Source organism: Sander lucioperca, chromosome 15 (genome assembly GCF_008315115.2).
Source record: "Sander lucioperca isolate FBNREF2018 chromosome 15, SLUC_FBN_1.2, whole genome shotgun sequence".
Taxonomy (NCBI): domain Eukaryota; kingdom Metazoa; phylum Chordata; class Actinopteri; order Perciformes; family Percidae; genus Sander; species Sander lucioperca.
The window spans coordinates 30,887,421-30,903,385 of NC_050187.1; the positions used below are offsets into that span (position 1 = coordinate 30,887,421).

Genomic DNA, 15,965 nt, shown 5'->3' on the forward strand with positions numbered 1-15,965 from the left:
ACAAGAAAAATGTAGCCAAATATTAGTTTATCAGGATCTCAAGACATTTCTTAGACAATACTGGGTAAAAACTGCTTTCTGAAGGACATTAAACATGGCCTTTAAAACCCATTCATTGATTACCAGGACTTTTAAAGAACATACAGTATAACAGCTTTAACAGGCGGACAAATAAAGTGGGTGTGGAGTTCATTTACTAGCTAAAATAGCATCAGAGTACATGATACAAAAACTGTGCCTCATTCAACTGAGGCTTCTCTACAAAAATACATCTAATAACAGTGTATTTTCTTCTCTAATTTACACAATTTTATCACAATAATAAATAAAACCTATGTTCATAAAGAACATATGGTTTCAAACCCCTTGTGGTACAGAGCGAGAGAATGTGTTGCTGTGTGAGGAGTGCTGTCACACCGGCTAAATAGGATTCTGCCATTATTTCTTGCACTCCGAGGCTGTAAGTAGATGAAGTCGTGAGTTTCAAGTCGCTACCTCTTTCATAAACACCTCAAAAAAAGCAAAAGCTGCACCCTGGGCTCCATAGTGTCACCATAGCGACATGACGAACATATTCAAGATCATCTGGTGACCTCTGGGAAAGCGGGCAGAGTATGCTGGGCTGCAACTGAAAACTGTAATGCTTTAAACAGTGTGTGTCCAGGCTTCTGGGATCAATACGACCAAGGTATTTCTTACAGTGCTTGCCTGAAAGTCTAAGTGAGAATAAGGACGGTGATTCGCCCACAAGATCTGCTTCTTGTAGTCTAATTTTCATGCATATTTTTATTTGTTTTGGTTTGTTTGTCATTGCTGCCTGCACCGCAATGATCTATAGTCGCTGAGATGGGTAGGCGCTGCCAGTTATGCCCCAAAGCCATCGCAGCCAGATGTTCAACTTCAGACGAGTGAGAGAAAACGTATTAGAAAAAAACAAAGTGGTACAAGTCGTTACTCCTGCCATACACATCTCTGAAAGTCTGAGCGTCACACGGCACTCTGCACATTTTATTTGTGAGGTATTTCTGCTTCACTTAATGACACAAAGTAAGACTCAAAATAAGACAGTTTGAAGTAAGAAGGGTGGATCCACGCTTAACCCTTAGCTTTAAAGTAAAAAGCCACCCTGAGGGGCTGTTCACATGGAAAAGTGCTGCTAGCAAGGAACTCTTTGAACCTTCCAGCACATGAATGAAAGGATGCGACTGAGTTTGCGAAGTGCTGAGGTGCTTTGGTGTTGTTTCGTTCACGGAACACAGCGTGGGAAATCACCTGTCAAACTGCAACAAGCAACCAATGAATGACAACCGGGGGGGATTGTTGTTTTGTGATTACCTGACAATCAAATCTTCATCTCCACGCCTGCCTCTCCCAGACTGTTGAAGCCGGATGTGTCCCAGGATGTGCTGAATCACTCTGTGTGTGTGTGTGTGTGTGTGTGTGTGTGTTTTGGCCTTTGTTTCTTTGCATGAGTCATTAAATGTAAAGTGTAATGCACTTTTGGGATATTTTTAGTGCAGCTGCAATGGACGAGATGGCAGAAAATCTAGTCTAAAACGTCAAGAGTAAAGGTCAGACGCTTGAGTCACTCTCTCAAAATCAAAGAGCAAAGGCTTTGTTTCAAACTTAACATTTTGCTCCGACGTTCAACTCTCACACGGAGAAATACACTTCAGAAGAGGCTGAGATACAATTTATAAACTAGTGACAGAATCAGTTGGCCTGTATGCAGCAATAAGACGAGCTGTATCCATTTTACAAACTAAAAGTATACAGTATGTTCTCCTTTTTTATGTACTGTTCTATTCTGTGCTAACAGAAAGATTTACCCCATTGGCTGTCAATCAAACTTTTTAAACCACTTTAAAATGCCACTGCCAATTAAACTTCCCAAAGAGAAAACAAAATGTGTTTCCCAAGGATTTCAAAAGGGGTCCTGAAGCTATTTTTTATTTTTTTTTTACCATGATCATTAATTAATCTCCAGCTGTGAGCAGCTTCTCAACTTCCTTTATGCAGTGCATTGTGGAGCAATAGCGTCCATCAACACACCAAAAAAAACACCTTCATTTAGCCTACATCCTGACACCTTTGAGTATACTTAATTTAGTCACTTTTATTAGTATGTAGAAAGGAATCGGGACATGGCTATTCTGTAGTTTGAGCTTTTTTAAGATAAGGTTGAATATACATGGGTGCTGTTCAGAGACGTTTGTGACAAAAGGATTGTTTAATCTTTGTTAAAATGATGAGGCACTCAAATTGTACCACTCAGTAAAGTAGCAGATATTTCATTTCATTTTAATAATAAGTTTGCACAGAAAGCCCCAGGAGCTTGTTTCCATCTTATAGAAACCCTCAATTGGGAAAATAGACTTCCTCACCGGGGCTACCGAAACAGAGGCTAGCTTATAAAGTAAAGCAGGCCATCAGCTCTTAATAACCTCCAGCTGAGAAAGTCATTCAAAGTAGGAAATGACCAACTGTAGTAAAAGCTCTCAGGGAGGAAAAATTTAAATTTCAACAAGAAAGCGAAAAAATCCTGCATTTATTATCACAGATTGAAGATATCTGAGGATACCTTTGTCCTTTTAAAGTCACAAACCATAGTTTCCAACATGATTTAAAACCGAGCAAATCATTGATTAAAAATGCAAAATGGGAGCGTCGACTGATTTCTGCCGAGGGAAACGAGCCCAGCTGTGTATCCCCACTGTGATTCCACTGGCTGCGCACCTGAGGCTCATTTCGAGCGGGATTCCAACTGATGAAGATAATTAGCCATCACTTGTTCACTTGTGAATCAGTGCTTTTGAGCGTTTGGACAGGGTGATGAAGGGTTTGGCTTCAAGAAAGATCGGCTTTGTTTTTCTACTTCAGTCTTCCTGAAATTGTAAATTGAGGATGCAGGTATAACGACACATGAAAAACTGCTTTCACCTAGCTGACAACGGTTGTCTTGGAAAAATGGGAGAATGTACCTTTAATGAGTCTATTTCTTTGTTTTTTTTTTTAGAACAACACCTGTAAGGGCATGACAGCAGGATGGGGCCGGGGATAAAGAGACGGATGGTGACTCTGCATGGGATGAAACGCGGTTGCTAAGGGATATGGACCGGGGCCATCCAGAAAAGGGATGGGGGACGCGGAGTAGAAAGACGGATGGAGAGGAGGATGAGGTGGTGGTGGTGGGGGAGCAGGAGGCGGATTAAGAGTGAGAGGAGAGAGGTGTGGGGAGAAAGAGGGGAGAAGATGAGGGTATGAATGAACGGGGAGGTGGGACGGAGGAGGGAGGAGGGAGAGGTGATGCTGGATGATGGTGTGGCGGAAGGAGAAAGAGGAAGAGGAGGAGAGGGAAGGCGGAAGGAGGAGGGGAGCGTGGAGGGGGATGCACTGCGGAGGGAGGGCGTGAGGAAAACGAGGCCTCTTCTCCGTGTAGAGATGTTCGAAATCTATCTCCTTCCTTCTCTCCCTGTCCTCCCTTTCTTTCTCCTTTCTCCTCACCCACTCCCTCTCCCACTCTTTTTGCTTCTCCTTTACCTTTTTCCTCTCCATCTGTCTCTCCTCCTCCTCCTTTCTCTCCCTCTCAGCATCTCTTTCCGCCTCTCTCTGCTCCGTGCGTACGCTCACGAGAGCGACGGCTTCCGTTGCACCTCTGGCGCTGTTCTCGACAACAACATGAGCACAGTGATTACAATCAGTGACATGATTACTGTCACGATAATCACGCTGACCACCGTTAATGTCATCACAGCCGTCTGCGTTTCCGGGATCAATACCGCTGCAGGTTTGGTAATCATCTGCCGATTCAGAGAGACAGACAGGTTTGCTTTCATCCTCCTCACTGAGCCCCCTTTTGTTATTTGTTAGGTTATAATCACAAGTGTGATGACATGTGCCATTTGTTTTACACTTAGAGCAGTCATTACAATCTGAGCTCTGGCTCTGAGCTGCAGTTTGCCCACTAAAAGCTGCTGTTTTGTCAGCGTCGTTTGCCATTTTTTCACTCTTTGCTGGCTTGTTTTCACATTGACAGTGGTCAGCATGTGTTTCGTTGGTGCAACGGGTGAAGGAGTCAACAGGTGTGTCCATGGTGTTACAGGTAGGGTTGTCACTCCCGTTAGCTGAGCGACGTTTGTCCACGCGATCACGCGAGTGATCCTCGTCTTTGTCCGTCTCACTGCCGCCACAGCTCGGATTGTGTTTGACGTGAGGATTGTCATGAGTAGCATCATGCTTTCCATCTCTGTTGCACTTTTTATCGCACTGACTGCGGTCACTTGGTGTGCTACAGGTGTGACAGTCACTCAAAGGTTTCTCAGTCCAGCACATCCTCTTCTGCTCGTCTACAGAGGCATCGGAGATAAATTGACTGTAGTCATCGGCATCACAGTTGCCGCCTTTCCTGTCATCGCAGGTATTGTGGTGTTTGAGTTTGTCAGCGCTGTTACAGGTAAATGTTCCCTCGCTGTTATTTGTTTCATGACACAGACGGTGTTTCATCCCGGAGAGAAAGTGGCAGTCAGTGTTTTTCTCTGTCCTGTCGCCCTCCGGACTGCCCAGGAAGTTGTCCAGAAGTGTCCCAGTCTTGTTGAGTTTTGTGGCGTCCTCATCTACGCCGAGGCCAGCCTTCAACCCACCACAAGCCCTTTCCTGTCTCAAAACACATACAACTCTCCTCGTTTGTCTCCGTCCCCTTTTCCTTTTCTTCTTTGGTGTTTCCCCAGCCTCAGGCGATTCTGTCTTTCTCTTGCCGGATGTTTCTACTCTCTTTGACATCGAAATTGCATCACCTGGGAGGGTCATGTCTGCACAGGCCGATCTCATTCTCGGCCGTGTTTCTGGCTGTTGTGCGGAGCAGCTTGGGGCTAGGCCTAACGCAGGGTGGCTGCTTGCTGCAGGTATTGTTTGTCTTTGACTAACCGCTGTTCCTCTAAAGGGTGCGGGGACAAGGCTAATCGCTGGATCACATGCTGTTTCCCTATGAGGTGTAGGAACAAGACACATTTCAGACTCGCGTGCTGCTTCTCGACAGGGAAAAGAAACGCCGCTAATCACTAGGTTACACACGTTTTCTTTAGCATCCTGAACGGCTCTTATCTCTGTCTTGCTCAGATTTCTTTGCTCCTCATGACTCTGCCCTTCGTGCTTCCCTGCTTGTGTATTTTTGTGTATCTCCCCCGTCTCTCTGTCATTCTGAGCAAGCTCGGGTGTAATTGCAGGACAGCATGGCGTCTCTATAACAGACCCAGAGACGGGGCTAATCACTGAGTTACATGCTGCACCCCTACAGAGGAGCTTTCTGAGCCCCTGGCCCCACCCGGAGGCTGATTGCTGGGATTGATGCTTGCTGGCCTCCCTTTTCACCTGCAGACACAGCTGGTTACACCGATTACACCGATTCACAGGAAGATTACTTAATAGCGCTCCTCTCTTCTCGTCATTTCTACCTGCCCTCTCTCGCTCTGACTGATCTCCTCTTATCCTTCTCTCCTCTCCCCTCATCTTCTTTTCTCTCCCTCCTACCAGCCGATGCACTGCAGGGTTACTTAATAGCCCTTTTTCCCTCCTCTCCTCTTTTTCGCTGCCCTCTCTTTTCAACCTCTCGTCTCCTCTCCCCTCAAACATCTGGTTCTCAGAAACTCTACTTATTATCCTTCTTCCCCTTTCTGTCTCCTCTCCTCTTTTCCTCCTACCCCTCTTCCTCATTCCTCTCCTCACCCCTCCCCTCCTCTTCCTCCTCCTCTTCCTGCCTGTTTTTTGAAGGCCCAGCATCGGTGCAAGGTGGCACTCTGCGGAAACTGGAACACATTTTAAAGCGCTTTCATCGCGGCAGCCACAGCGTGCCAGAACCGCGCCGCCGCCGCTACAATGGGCTACAGGTTCCATAGGATTACCTGCCTGTCTTCCTTCTTCCCTTTCATCTATCTTCACCTCCCGTCCTCCCTCCATAGCTTCCTGCCTCTGTTGGCAGTCAGGTTGTTTGATCACAGACGGCTTTATTCTCTCCCTCCCTTCCTCTAGCCCTCCTTTCTTTTCCTCACCCACTTCCTTGGCCCTGTTATGTGCTCTGAAGTCGTACAGTAGAGGGTTTATGCTGTAGGAGATGGAGGGCAAGGTCTTGGTGTAGCTGACCATCTCCGACGGCCAGAGAAGAACCCGGCTACCGTCTCTGCTCAGGACGCGACAAAACGGCTCTTTGGGGCGATTTGTAGGCAAAGAAGTTGATCCTTTAGCCCCGTTTGACGGAGAGAAACTTGATTCTTTGGGCTGTGTTTGGATTGAAGACTCTTTGGTGTCATTTAAAACACCAGAAATTGACTTTTGCTGATTTGTAGCGGGACAAAGCAGATCTTTCAATTCTTGGGTGGGGTTTAACTCTGTACGATAGGCCACATCGTCGTGGGTTTCAGCCTCGCTGTCTCTGCATACTGAATCTTTAGCATCAACTGTGCTTACACTGTCAGAAATCTGTGCTGGTGTCCAACTGTTTAAACAATGATGAGCTCCAGTCCCACTTTCCCTGCCGACTTGGGCTCCAGTCCCATTGACATTACATAAGGAGTGCTGGGCTCCATTCCCACTGATTACAAAGTCTTCAACTCTAATTACATTGCGATTAAATAAAGAAACCTGGGCTCCAGTCCCAGAGAGTCCTCCAGTTCCCCTCTCAGGAGGCATATTGGTTCCAGCCTCAGAGTGCTGGATTGCAGTTTTAATGTCCACACCGCGCTGGTTTCCAGTGTCCGAGTGACCCACGCCTACAACGTCCACGTCTGCAGATACTGGAGATTTGAGCTGCTGATCTGTGACTTTCTCCCCCGGATCTTTGACTTTTTCTTGCGCCATCACACCTTCTTGCTTCCCCGACAAGCCAGAGCCTCGCCCAGCTTGGATGAAGACGGCAGCTGATTGGTGGAGGAGGACACAGCTCCTTTTGGGCAGCGAGAAGGACACGGGGCGGACTCTGCTGCGGACGGACTGGACGCTTGGTCCGCACACTGCTCTGCCACTGTTGACGCCGATGTCGGCCGTGTTAGTAGTAATGGCGGGGGCGATTGTCTTGCTGAAGTTGGTCACGGTGGTTGTGTTGAAAATGGAGCCATTAGTGGCGGTGCTGGTGGCAGTCGTTGGGATGTTATTGGGAGTAATGGGGTTGCTTAAATAATTGTGAGCCCAAGGGATCTTGTTAAAGTGCCTGGTTTTGGTAGTGTTTATATTTGTGTTCATCGTGTTGTTTGTGGTCAGCTCATTGTAGTCCATTTGGGTCTCGTTGAGGATGCAGGATTCAGCAGCAGTAGTCTGAGTGCTGTTGGTGTCCATTGGGTCGTACGCCCACTGCGTGTTGCTCAGGAGTCTGGTTTCCAGTGCAGGGTCCAGGGGAAGGAAGGGCTGGATCAGCGGGGTTTGAGGATCTAGATGGAGGGGAGAGCAGAAAGGATTAGAGCAGCTGAAACTGTTTACATTTGCATGCAAAACATAACGGAAATATCTGCCAAACTTGACTAAAAATAAAGGGAGTAGGGAGGGATACATGTAGAAGAATAGCATTCATTTTTAAGACTTCCCATACAGTAAGTTCTTATGCATTTATTCAGCGTTCTGGCTCTTCACCATTACTCTTTTTGTTGCTTTTAACACATCTGAATTGAATTAATGGATGTAGGATGGACTTAACAAAAACGTAAGCACAGGGATGAATGTGTGGCTCACTTAGAAATGGGGGGAAAAAGATTAAGGGTTTTATTGCAACTTGGAATTTTCATCCACTTTGGAGCACAACATGCTGCCAGACATTCATCTGTCTATACACCAGTGTGGCAGATGATTAAGGCAAATTATTTCTTGAGTGAAGGTTTCCAGATGACTCATAACTTTAAAAGTAATCCATAATGTGCCTTCCACTCACAACAGAAACCTCTTTTGTTCAACAGTCGAGTTTTAGAAGGGAAGCCTTCAAATTAATTATTACTCTTCCAGTACTAAATGTGAAAATGCATTAATCACTCGGAGAGGGTCGCCTTTAAATGCAGTTGTCGAACTTTTCTATCGGATTCAACTTTAAAATGAGAAAAGAGACTTTACTCAATATGCAACACATGTATTTTTCAGAAAAAGACAGGGTGACAATAGATTGATCCTTTAACACCACAGGAACGCTGATTCCAATTCCTTCATGCTCATGCTTTCTTTATTTAAAAAATCCACTTGAGATGGACTGAAGGGAGCAGATACCACCTCCTGAATCAGAACAAATTCAAACGGAATGACACATTAACCTGGAAAATATTACTCCAAACTCATTCTCAAGGTTCAGCTTTTGTTGAAAGTGTTTTTGAGAGGTGTTGATTTAACTTCATGGTCGTTTTGAAGGCTGTTGTTTGTGGTGCTGTGGACTTGAATTGTGCTATACTGAGAAGTGTTTCTAATAGTCTACCTTGAAATGAATGGGGAGGACAAAGTACTGTACCTAATGAACTTGCAGCTACGTGCAGTGTTATTTTGCTTATCTTAGTGTGAAAAGTAAAAATCACCACAAAAGTAGAAATAAAAAAGGTATAGCAATAAGAGTGGAGTTTGTGCATAGGGTTTGCAGGGGAGTTGGCTTTCCTATATATGTGTGAAAAGAAGATTACTAAGGCTTTCTTCAACTTTCTGAATGTTGTTTGAGGAGATGTGTGTCAGATGTGTTATAGCCTACGGCGGCAACAGGCAGGCTCTGTAGCTACACCCCAAACCCTTAACGCACAACCAGAAATCCCCCCCCTTGAATTTAAAGGAATGTATATTTGTACCATCCACTCCTCTGTCACGACTAACTGCAAACCATGCCGCATCTCTTTTGTGGACGGTGGAGCAGTTTGCTCTTCCAGCAGAGCAGTCAAATAGGGTGGCTTGACTCAACTAATACCATAGCTTCCTTTATTCTCCAACTCTATATTCACTTAAAGGTCAGCACTGTCAAGACAGTTTGCAATCGGTCAGCGACAGGGATTTGTGTGACAAAGTTCACCAAGGTTGAACTCTATTGAAATCAATTGATTTCAGTCTGCCGTTCTGCTACTGTGACCGAGCCCACCTGGAGCAATATTTCATTGACTAAATAATTGTTCCACTTGTTCGGTTGTGTAGCACTTGGTCCCTAAACTGTAACTTCTCATCTCTGTGCATTTTACAGCTTACACAAAGATTTCAGAACCGTTCTAAAGTCTTCTGTCGATAAAGATATTTCAGCGTTACTGCAGCGGACTCCGTTTACACACTCCGTTTAATTGCTCAATATCAAGAGTGATATCTCCATCAGCAAAACCAAACACATACTCATAAACTATTCATGTAGCAGACTACATGCCAAGTTCTTACTTGTTCCCAGTGGGGCGCTGCTCGTGTTGTTGTCGCCCCAGTTCTGCACAGAGTCCGGTCTGGTCTGGTTTGCTGGTTCCACTGCCACTGTGGTGGACCGGAACATGGGACCAGAACCTGGAGCGCTGAGGAGAGGAGAGAAGGAAAGAAGTGAAAAGATGAGGAAAGGACGAAAGAAAACAAGATGGGAGGACAAGAGGAAAGCAGGGATGAAAGATAACAAAAAGAAAAGGAAAGAAGGAAAATGATGGTGAGAATAAGAGGAGAGTAAAGAAGGAAAGGAGAAAAAGATGAGTGGAAAGGAATGAAGGAGGAGAGAAGAGGAGGATGAAAGGGAAAAAATTATATGGGAGGAAAGGAATAAAGACGAAAGAACAAAAAAATTAGGAGAGAAAAGGAGCAAATTATGAGTGGAAAGGAATTAAGGAGAAGAGGAGAGGACAAAAGGGGACGCATGAAAAAGGGGAGGAGAGGAAGAAAGAGGAGAGGAGAAAAGGACAGAAGGAAAGGATGAAAGGAAAGAGGAGAGGAGGATAAGAGGAAAGTGAGGATGAAAGGAAACCAATTAAATGGAAAGGAGGAGGAAACAAGCGACGAGAGGAAAGGATAAGTAGAAAGGAAGGAGGAGATGAAATGAGTCAAACAGGAAAAAAAAAAAAAAAAGGATTAGAGGAGAGGGCAGAAGGAAGGAAAGGAGGAAAGAGAAGAGCAGGAGAAAAGGAAATAAATAAAAAGGATAGGAAAGGAGAAGGATGAGGAAGAGAGGATTGAAGGAGGAATGGAGGAGGAGAGGTGAGGACGAAAGGGTAACAAATGAAAAGAGGAGAGCATAAAAGGAAGAAAGGAGTGGGGAAGAGAAAGGGACAGGAGGAAAGAAATGAGGAGGGGAGAGGTAAAACATGAAGAGGAGATAAGGAAAGAAATGAGAGGAAAGGATGAAAAGAAAAGGGGTGAAACAAAAGGAACAAGGACAAAAGGCAAAGGGGAGGAAAGGAGAGGATTAAAAGTATAAGGAAATAAAGAGGAAAGGAAGACAACAAAAGGGAAACAAGGAGACAAGCGTTGCGGAGGGCGAGAGGAGAGTAGAGCTGAAATCCAGCTGAAAATCAATTTGGCCATGCTTCTCCTCTCTCTCGCTTCGTGCCAGGAGCCAAACTTCATTGTTGCAAATCTGGAAATGGCAGTGACAGCCGATACTGATACACGACTTTCTGTGCAGCAAATGGGTTCAGCAACACGACGTGATTGGTCAGAAACACTTTATAGCCATGCTGATTGTCCCCATTAAGCACAGCAAGATGCGTTTTATCGGTTGCTGTGCCAACGCTCGTCGTAACCAGGGAGCTAGTTAGTGATCTCTCTTTTTCTCCTGTGTTTTATTTTTACTCATGTGAAACAAACATGTCAGTCAGTTACACAAAGTGTTTCTAAATAGGTCTACTACACATTTGGCTCAACGGTCAGCGAGTACATTCAAAATCTAACTTTCATGCATGGATTTTAAATTCCTGGATGTTTGATCGTGTCTTCAGGGACTATTTTTTGGCGGAGATCTACGTTCTCTTTATTTTTGCGTGGGCATCTTCAGGTTGTGGCTTGCAGCTCTTCAGCTTCATATTTTGCATTCATGTGCTATCGTATATATATATTTTGAGTTGCTTAGTTTGGTAGCTTGCCAGATAAACTCTCATCGTATCATGTTTTCAGCAAGAAGCAGCCACATCCAAATCATCTGTTTCCAGACCTCTGTGTTTGTTTATCATTTGTCTTGTAAGACAAACAGTTACACTAACAGCATGTGAGGGCATCGCTGTTTGGCAGCCCACTTGAAAAAGTCCCAGATGTTGGAGCTTTACACCAACCCATGAACACACCGAAAGATATGATGATTTTTTTTTTAGTAACATAAACACACAGCTGTAAGTCAGATTTATCAGTTTTTTGTTGTTGTTGTTGCTGAAAACAGCTGCCAACAACTGCTGCTGGAAACAGGATTAATTTAAGTGGTGAGAATAAACCATGTAACTTTAGGGCCATGATACCAAAACACTGAGTTAAAAGATGCTAAAGCACCAATAATACTAAATGTTAATATACAAATATTGATTATTGCAGCTTTAAATGTTAAATGCTTAAAGGACAATTAAGGCGCAAAATGAACCTAGGGGTTAATAACATATGTGTACTTTGTAATAAACTGTCTGTACACTTACAAAGTTCTCAATGCTTCGGTTTGCATGTAGGGGGCCTCATTATGCTACCGTTGAAGTGTGGTGCTATTTTGAGCCTTGTTAGTGGTGTAGAAATAGCGATTTACCATCTGCCCCGAAAGCTAGCGTTAGCAGCTAACCCCCGGTTTGTGGTAGCTTGTTTCAAGCTACAGACACATTAGATTAGCATGAAAACAAATCCCAGAGAGCGTTCGACTCGGTACACATATGTTATTAACCCCTAGGTTCATTTTGTGCCGGAATTGTCCTTTAAATTCTTAAAGTAGGTTTACTGAAATACTGAGTACCTTCGCAGTGAAAGGACCTTCAGGGAACTCACCGTAAAGGAATTGAAAACATTGTTCTCTTTTCTAAAACGTGACTTGATAACATGCACTTTGATTTATTTCAAAGAAACTCCTTTAAGCTGATTTTTTTAAACAGTTACTTTTATATCAAGTAGCATAAAATATCTCCATCTACTAGTGATAACCGTGCTTGTTGATCCACGATGGTGCTTTGGGTTACCGTGTAGAGGTGGATGTTAACTCGCTACAGCTGTTGTTGTTAGTTGTCAACTATTGGATTAATTGCCAACTATTTTGATAATCGATTAATCGGGTTGAGTCGTGTTTCATGAAGAAAAAGTAAAAATTCTCTGATTCCAGCTTCTTAAATGTGAATATTGTTCTAGTTTCTTCTCTCCTCTGTGACAGTCAACTCAATATCTTTGAGTTGTGGACAAAACAAGACATTTGAGGACGTCATCTTGGGCTTTGGGAAACACTGATCGACATTTTTTTTACCATTTTCTGACATTTTATAGACCAAAACACTAATGGATTAATCGAGAAATAATGAAAATAAATGGTTAGTTGCAGCCCTATTACTCACCACTCTCCCGTTCTCCTCTCTTCATGCTTCTGGAGCCTCCTCAGCTCTCTCTTCTCCTCCCTGCGTCTCCTCTGCCTCCTGCAGGCCAGCGCTCTGTAAAACTCCCTCTGTTTCAGCTCCTTGAGGCGCTGAAGGACAAGCACAAGGATTAGGATCATTCATATTTGTAGTAGCGGTAGTGGAGATAATAGTGGTAGCAGTAGTTGTATGGGTATTAGTATTATTTTAGATTTAGATGTATAGGTCAATTTATCTAAATACGTCAATGCATTCTGTTTCTGTGCATGTGTGTGAGAGTTTGTCTCTCCACTCTGCAATTCTTTATCTGTTGTGTGTGTGTGTGTGTGTGTGTGTGTGTGTGTGTGTGTGTGTGTGTGTGTGTCTGTGCGCCAGTGTCAGCTTTAGTACAGTCCAGACCAGCTTAATTCACTTACTGAGCACTGTCTGCAAGCCGGAGATACTGATACTGTGCACGCTAGTGTGTGTCACAAATAATAATAATAATAATATACCGGTGGGTTCATATCACAGACAGACAGATGACAACAGACAGACAGCGGGGCGAGCAGAGAAACCGACAAATAGATAAACAGACCAGAATAGACAGAGAGATAAAACACAGAGACAGATAGATAGATACAAACACAGAGGGACAAAGAGACAGGCAGGAAGACACAGTGTTGTGTTGTTGTTTTTTTAAAGTTTGCAGTCTAGCTTCAGCATTTCTTAGAAGGTGTACATATACAGTGAGGGGCGGACAGGGGGAAATGACAAGAAACCCTCATAATAGACCACAGAAAAACAAGACCAAACTTAAAAATAACCATAGTTAAATCAACACCTGTGTGACAGTCAACGCGAAAAACTTTACTTCTTATGTGTTAAAACATGTAGACTTTTTGGTTTACAGGACTTATAAAGTGAATTTGTTAATTACTAAAAACATTTCTAATGTTGCCGACAATTACATGAAAATGGCAGAAATCTAAGAGGTAGATATCTGAAAACAGCGGGACTTAAAATCCATTTTATGCATTATTTGATACTGCCAGTGGGAGGTTTGGCTGGCTATCATTTCTTGTACTAGTACTGATATAATACCTGAGTTTTGCTATTTTGGAATGAAGGAAGAGAGGAAGCGCCAAACAAAGCAGTGAATCAGAAGAATGAAATGCTATTTTCTGATTGTTTTACAGCTGTTGCGTTCTTGAGCACAAATAAGCACAACCACAGCTCCGTGGGAATGTGACCTGTGTGTCGGTATGAGAAGCAGAGGGGCGTGACAAAGCAGTACCTGGGAGGAGTGAAAACAGGCCGCACAACCTGCACGCTGTTACCCACGTGGGGCCAAAAAGGCTCTCTGCTGACGCCCATAAACGCCCCCGCACACAGCAAAATAAAAAGAAAAGAGAAAATCCAGGCAGAGGACAGGCAGGGTCTGCGCAGGTACAGACACCGTCACACACTTCTAGTGGGTCATAAGTGATGATTGAGAGGGATTCTGTTTGTATTAGTCTATACATTGTTTTTTAGTAAAATACTGCATATTATACCTTTTAAGATTACGTCTCTAACCTTATATTTCATGTCCACCTTATCTCTAGAAAACCTTTTGTACGCCTGGTCTGATGTATGGCTTCTCACCACACATTCTTCTTTTATAAATACCAGTTTGTGGGAAATCCTTTCGTGTGTACACTTTGTTTATACATGTGGCCCACTCCTCGTGTCATGACAAACTGCAAACCAGGCTGCATCTCTTTTGTGAGCATTAGGATATATTGTTATTATATTAAATGTTGAAGTGATTAAGTGTATTGTCTCTGGTAATGCCAAATGGACAGGTGCAAACCCACTCTACCTTCCCCAGTAGGACAGTATTGTGTTTTACCACTCTCCACCTTACAGATTGGAAGGATAGTGACACTTGGTACTTTTGCACATTGGATTTTGAATAAACGACGTCTTTGTGATTAACGAGCCAAGAAGAGAGAGGACTGTGTCTAACACAGTTCATCAGATGTGGATGTAAACCCCTCTTTAACCTCAGAGGCATTGTTTCCTTTCAGTTCCAGAGCACTGAACACAAAACTAACAGAACAAATAATGTGTCACCTTCCTGCTACTCACAGATCTCACTGTGTAAAACATACAGCCTCTTTAAGCAGAACAATGTAGGATAAACTGGCTGCTTTTCTCAGTCTGCATCCATCACAGCAGCACATCAAGGGCCTGTGACGTAGCCTCTCTGCAAACCACTTCATTTCCAAAAGAATATGGGACCGTGACTGACCATGAACCAAAAGATGGGCAGCTTAGCTCTGTGTGTTTGTGTGTGTGTGTGTGTGTGTGTGTGTGTGTAGGCTGGAGAATATTACTGCTAGAAAATCCATTTCCTGCAAGTGTTGCAGTCTCGAACAATGTGCCCTAAATGCTCTGCATCCTCAAGTAAACCTAATAACTCTGACACACAGCTAACTGTGAAAAATATTATGCCTCTTTCATCGCTCGCAAGTGAACAAATGGTAATTGCAGCAAATACATTCCTCCCAGCACCTATAATTTCGTAAACACCCAAACAGCTGCAAGTTCTCAGAGTCGCCTTCCTTCACATCCCACTATGGAGGAACAAACTGTTTTACTGACACTGAAAACAGAAAAATGATCAGAGAAAGCGCAGGAATATCACAAGAGTCCCCCTATTTTTCTATCACTATTGATAACCTGTGTGTTATTATATAATCAGTGATGATGTACTATTGATTTTAACCTAGAAGGATGCCCTAGGTAACTGTCGTTAATATTTTTTTGTATTGATAGAATTGTAATATTTTTCTGAGGAGATGAGTTCATAGAATTGCTTATTTTAGGATTTTATTAAATATACAAGTTCTAGAGAGAGTACACTCAAGAACAAAGAAAAAGAAAGAGAAATATTTATACCAATCAGCATTCAGAATTGATAAACTCAGATTACAGTGACCTTTTTTTGCTAAAGTAAATCCATAAAATATTACACACAGCTTTTTTCTTTTAAAGGATAGTCGGTAACACTTGAAGGTATCTACATAAGAGTGACATGACACTGTCATAAACACATGACACTGTCATGACACATGAACCCTAACCCTAACTCTAACTCTAACTCTAACTCTAACCATAACTTGTCATGACAAACCCGAATGACACTAAAAGAAGCATTATGTCATAAACGTTTATGACTTGTATATAATGTTTTATGACACGTTCATGACAGTGTCATGTCACTCTTATGTAGATACCTTCTAGTAAAGTGTAACCGGATAGTTCAGATTAAGTGTATATATTTAGAATATTTTCACTGCTTTACCTTGCCATCAGACAGCCCTTTACAACTTCGCAGAACACGGGTCATAGTGGTCTACCGCTGCCTTGATCGGTTAGTTTGTTTGATAGTTTTGTTAATTCCTAACCCTTACTAACCCTTTTAAAAAAACAAGTTAAACAATAACACCTACT

General features: G+C 43.2%; 1 protein-coding gene across 2 annotated transcripts in view; it reads right to left on the reverse strand.

Moving 5' to 3' along the window:
• Nucleotides 1-2,791: 2,791 nt before the first annotated feature.
• The window catches only part of LOC116061676, a 66,243-nt gene continuing 53,069 nt past the window's right edge, over nt 2,792-15,965 (reverse strand). Inside the window, exons 3-6 of one of the 2 annotated variants that reach the window (XM_031315992.2) lie at nt 12,468-12,595; nt 9,364-9,488; nt 4,644-7,415; nt 2,792-4,613 (exon numbers count right to left, since the gene is read on the reverse strand). In XM_031315992.2, the coding sequence (XP_031171852.2) occupies nt 3,013-4,613; nt 4,644-7,415; nt 9,364-9,488; nt 12,468-12,595 (4,626 nt within the window). In that variant the 3' untranslated portion in view covers nt 2,792-3,012. Of the gene's footprint in view, nt 7,416-9,363; nt 9,489-12,467; nt 12,596-15,965 lie in introns of both variants that reach the window. The other variant, XM_031315991.2, reaches the window with a different exon arrangement.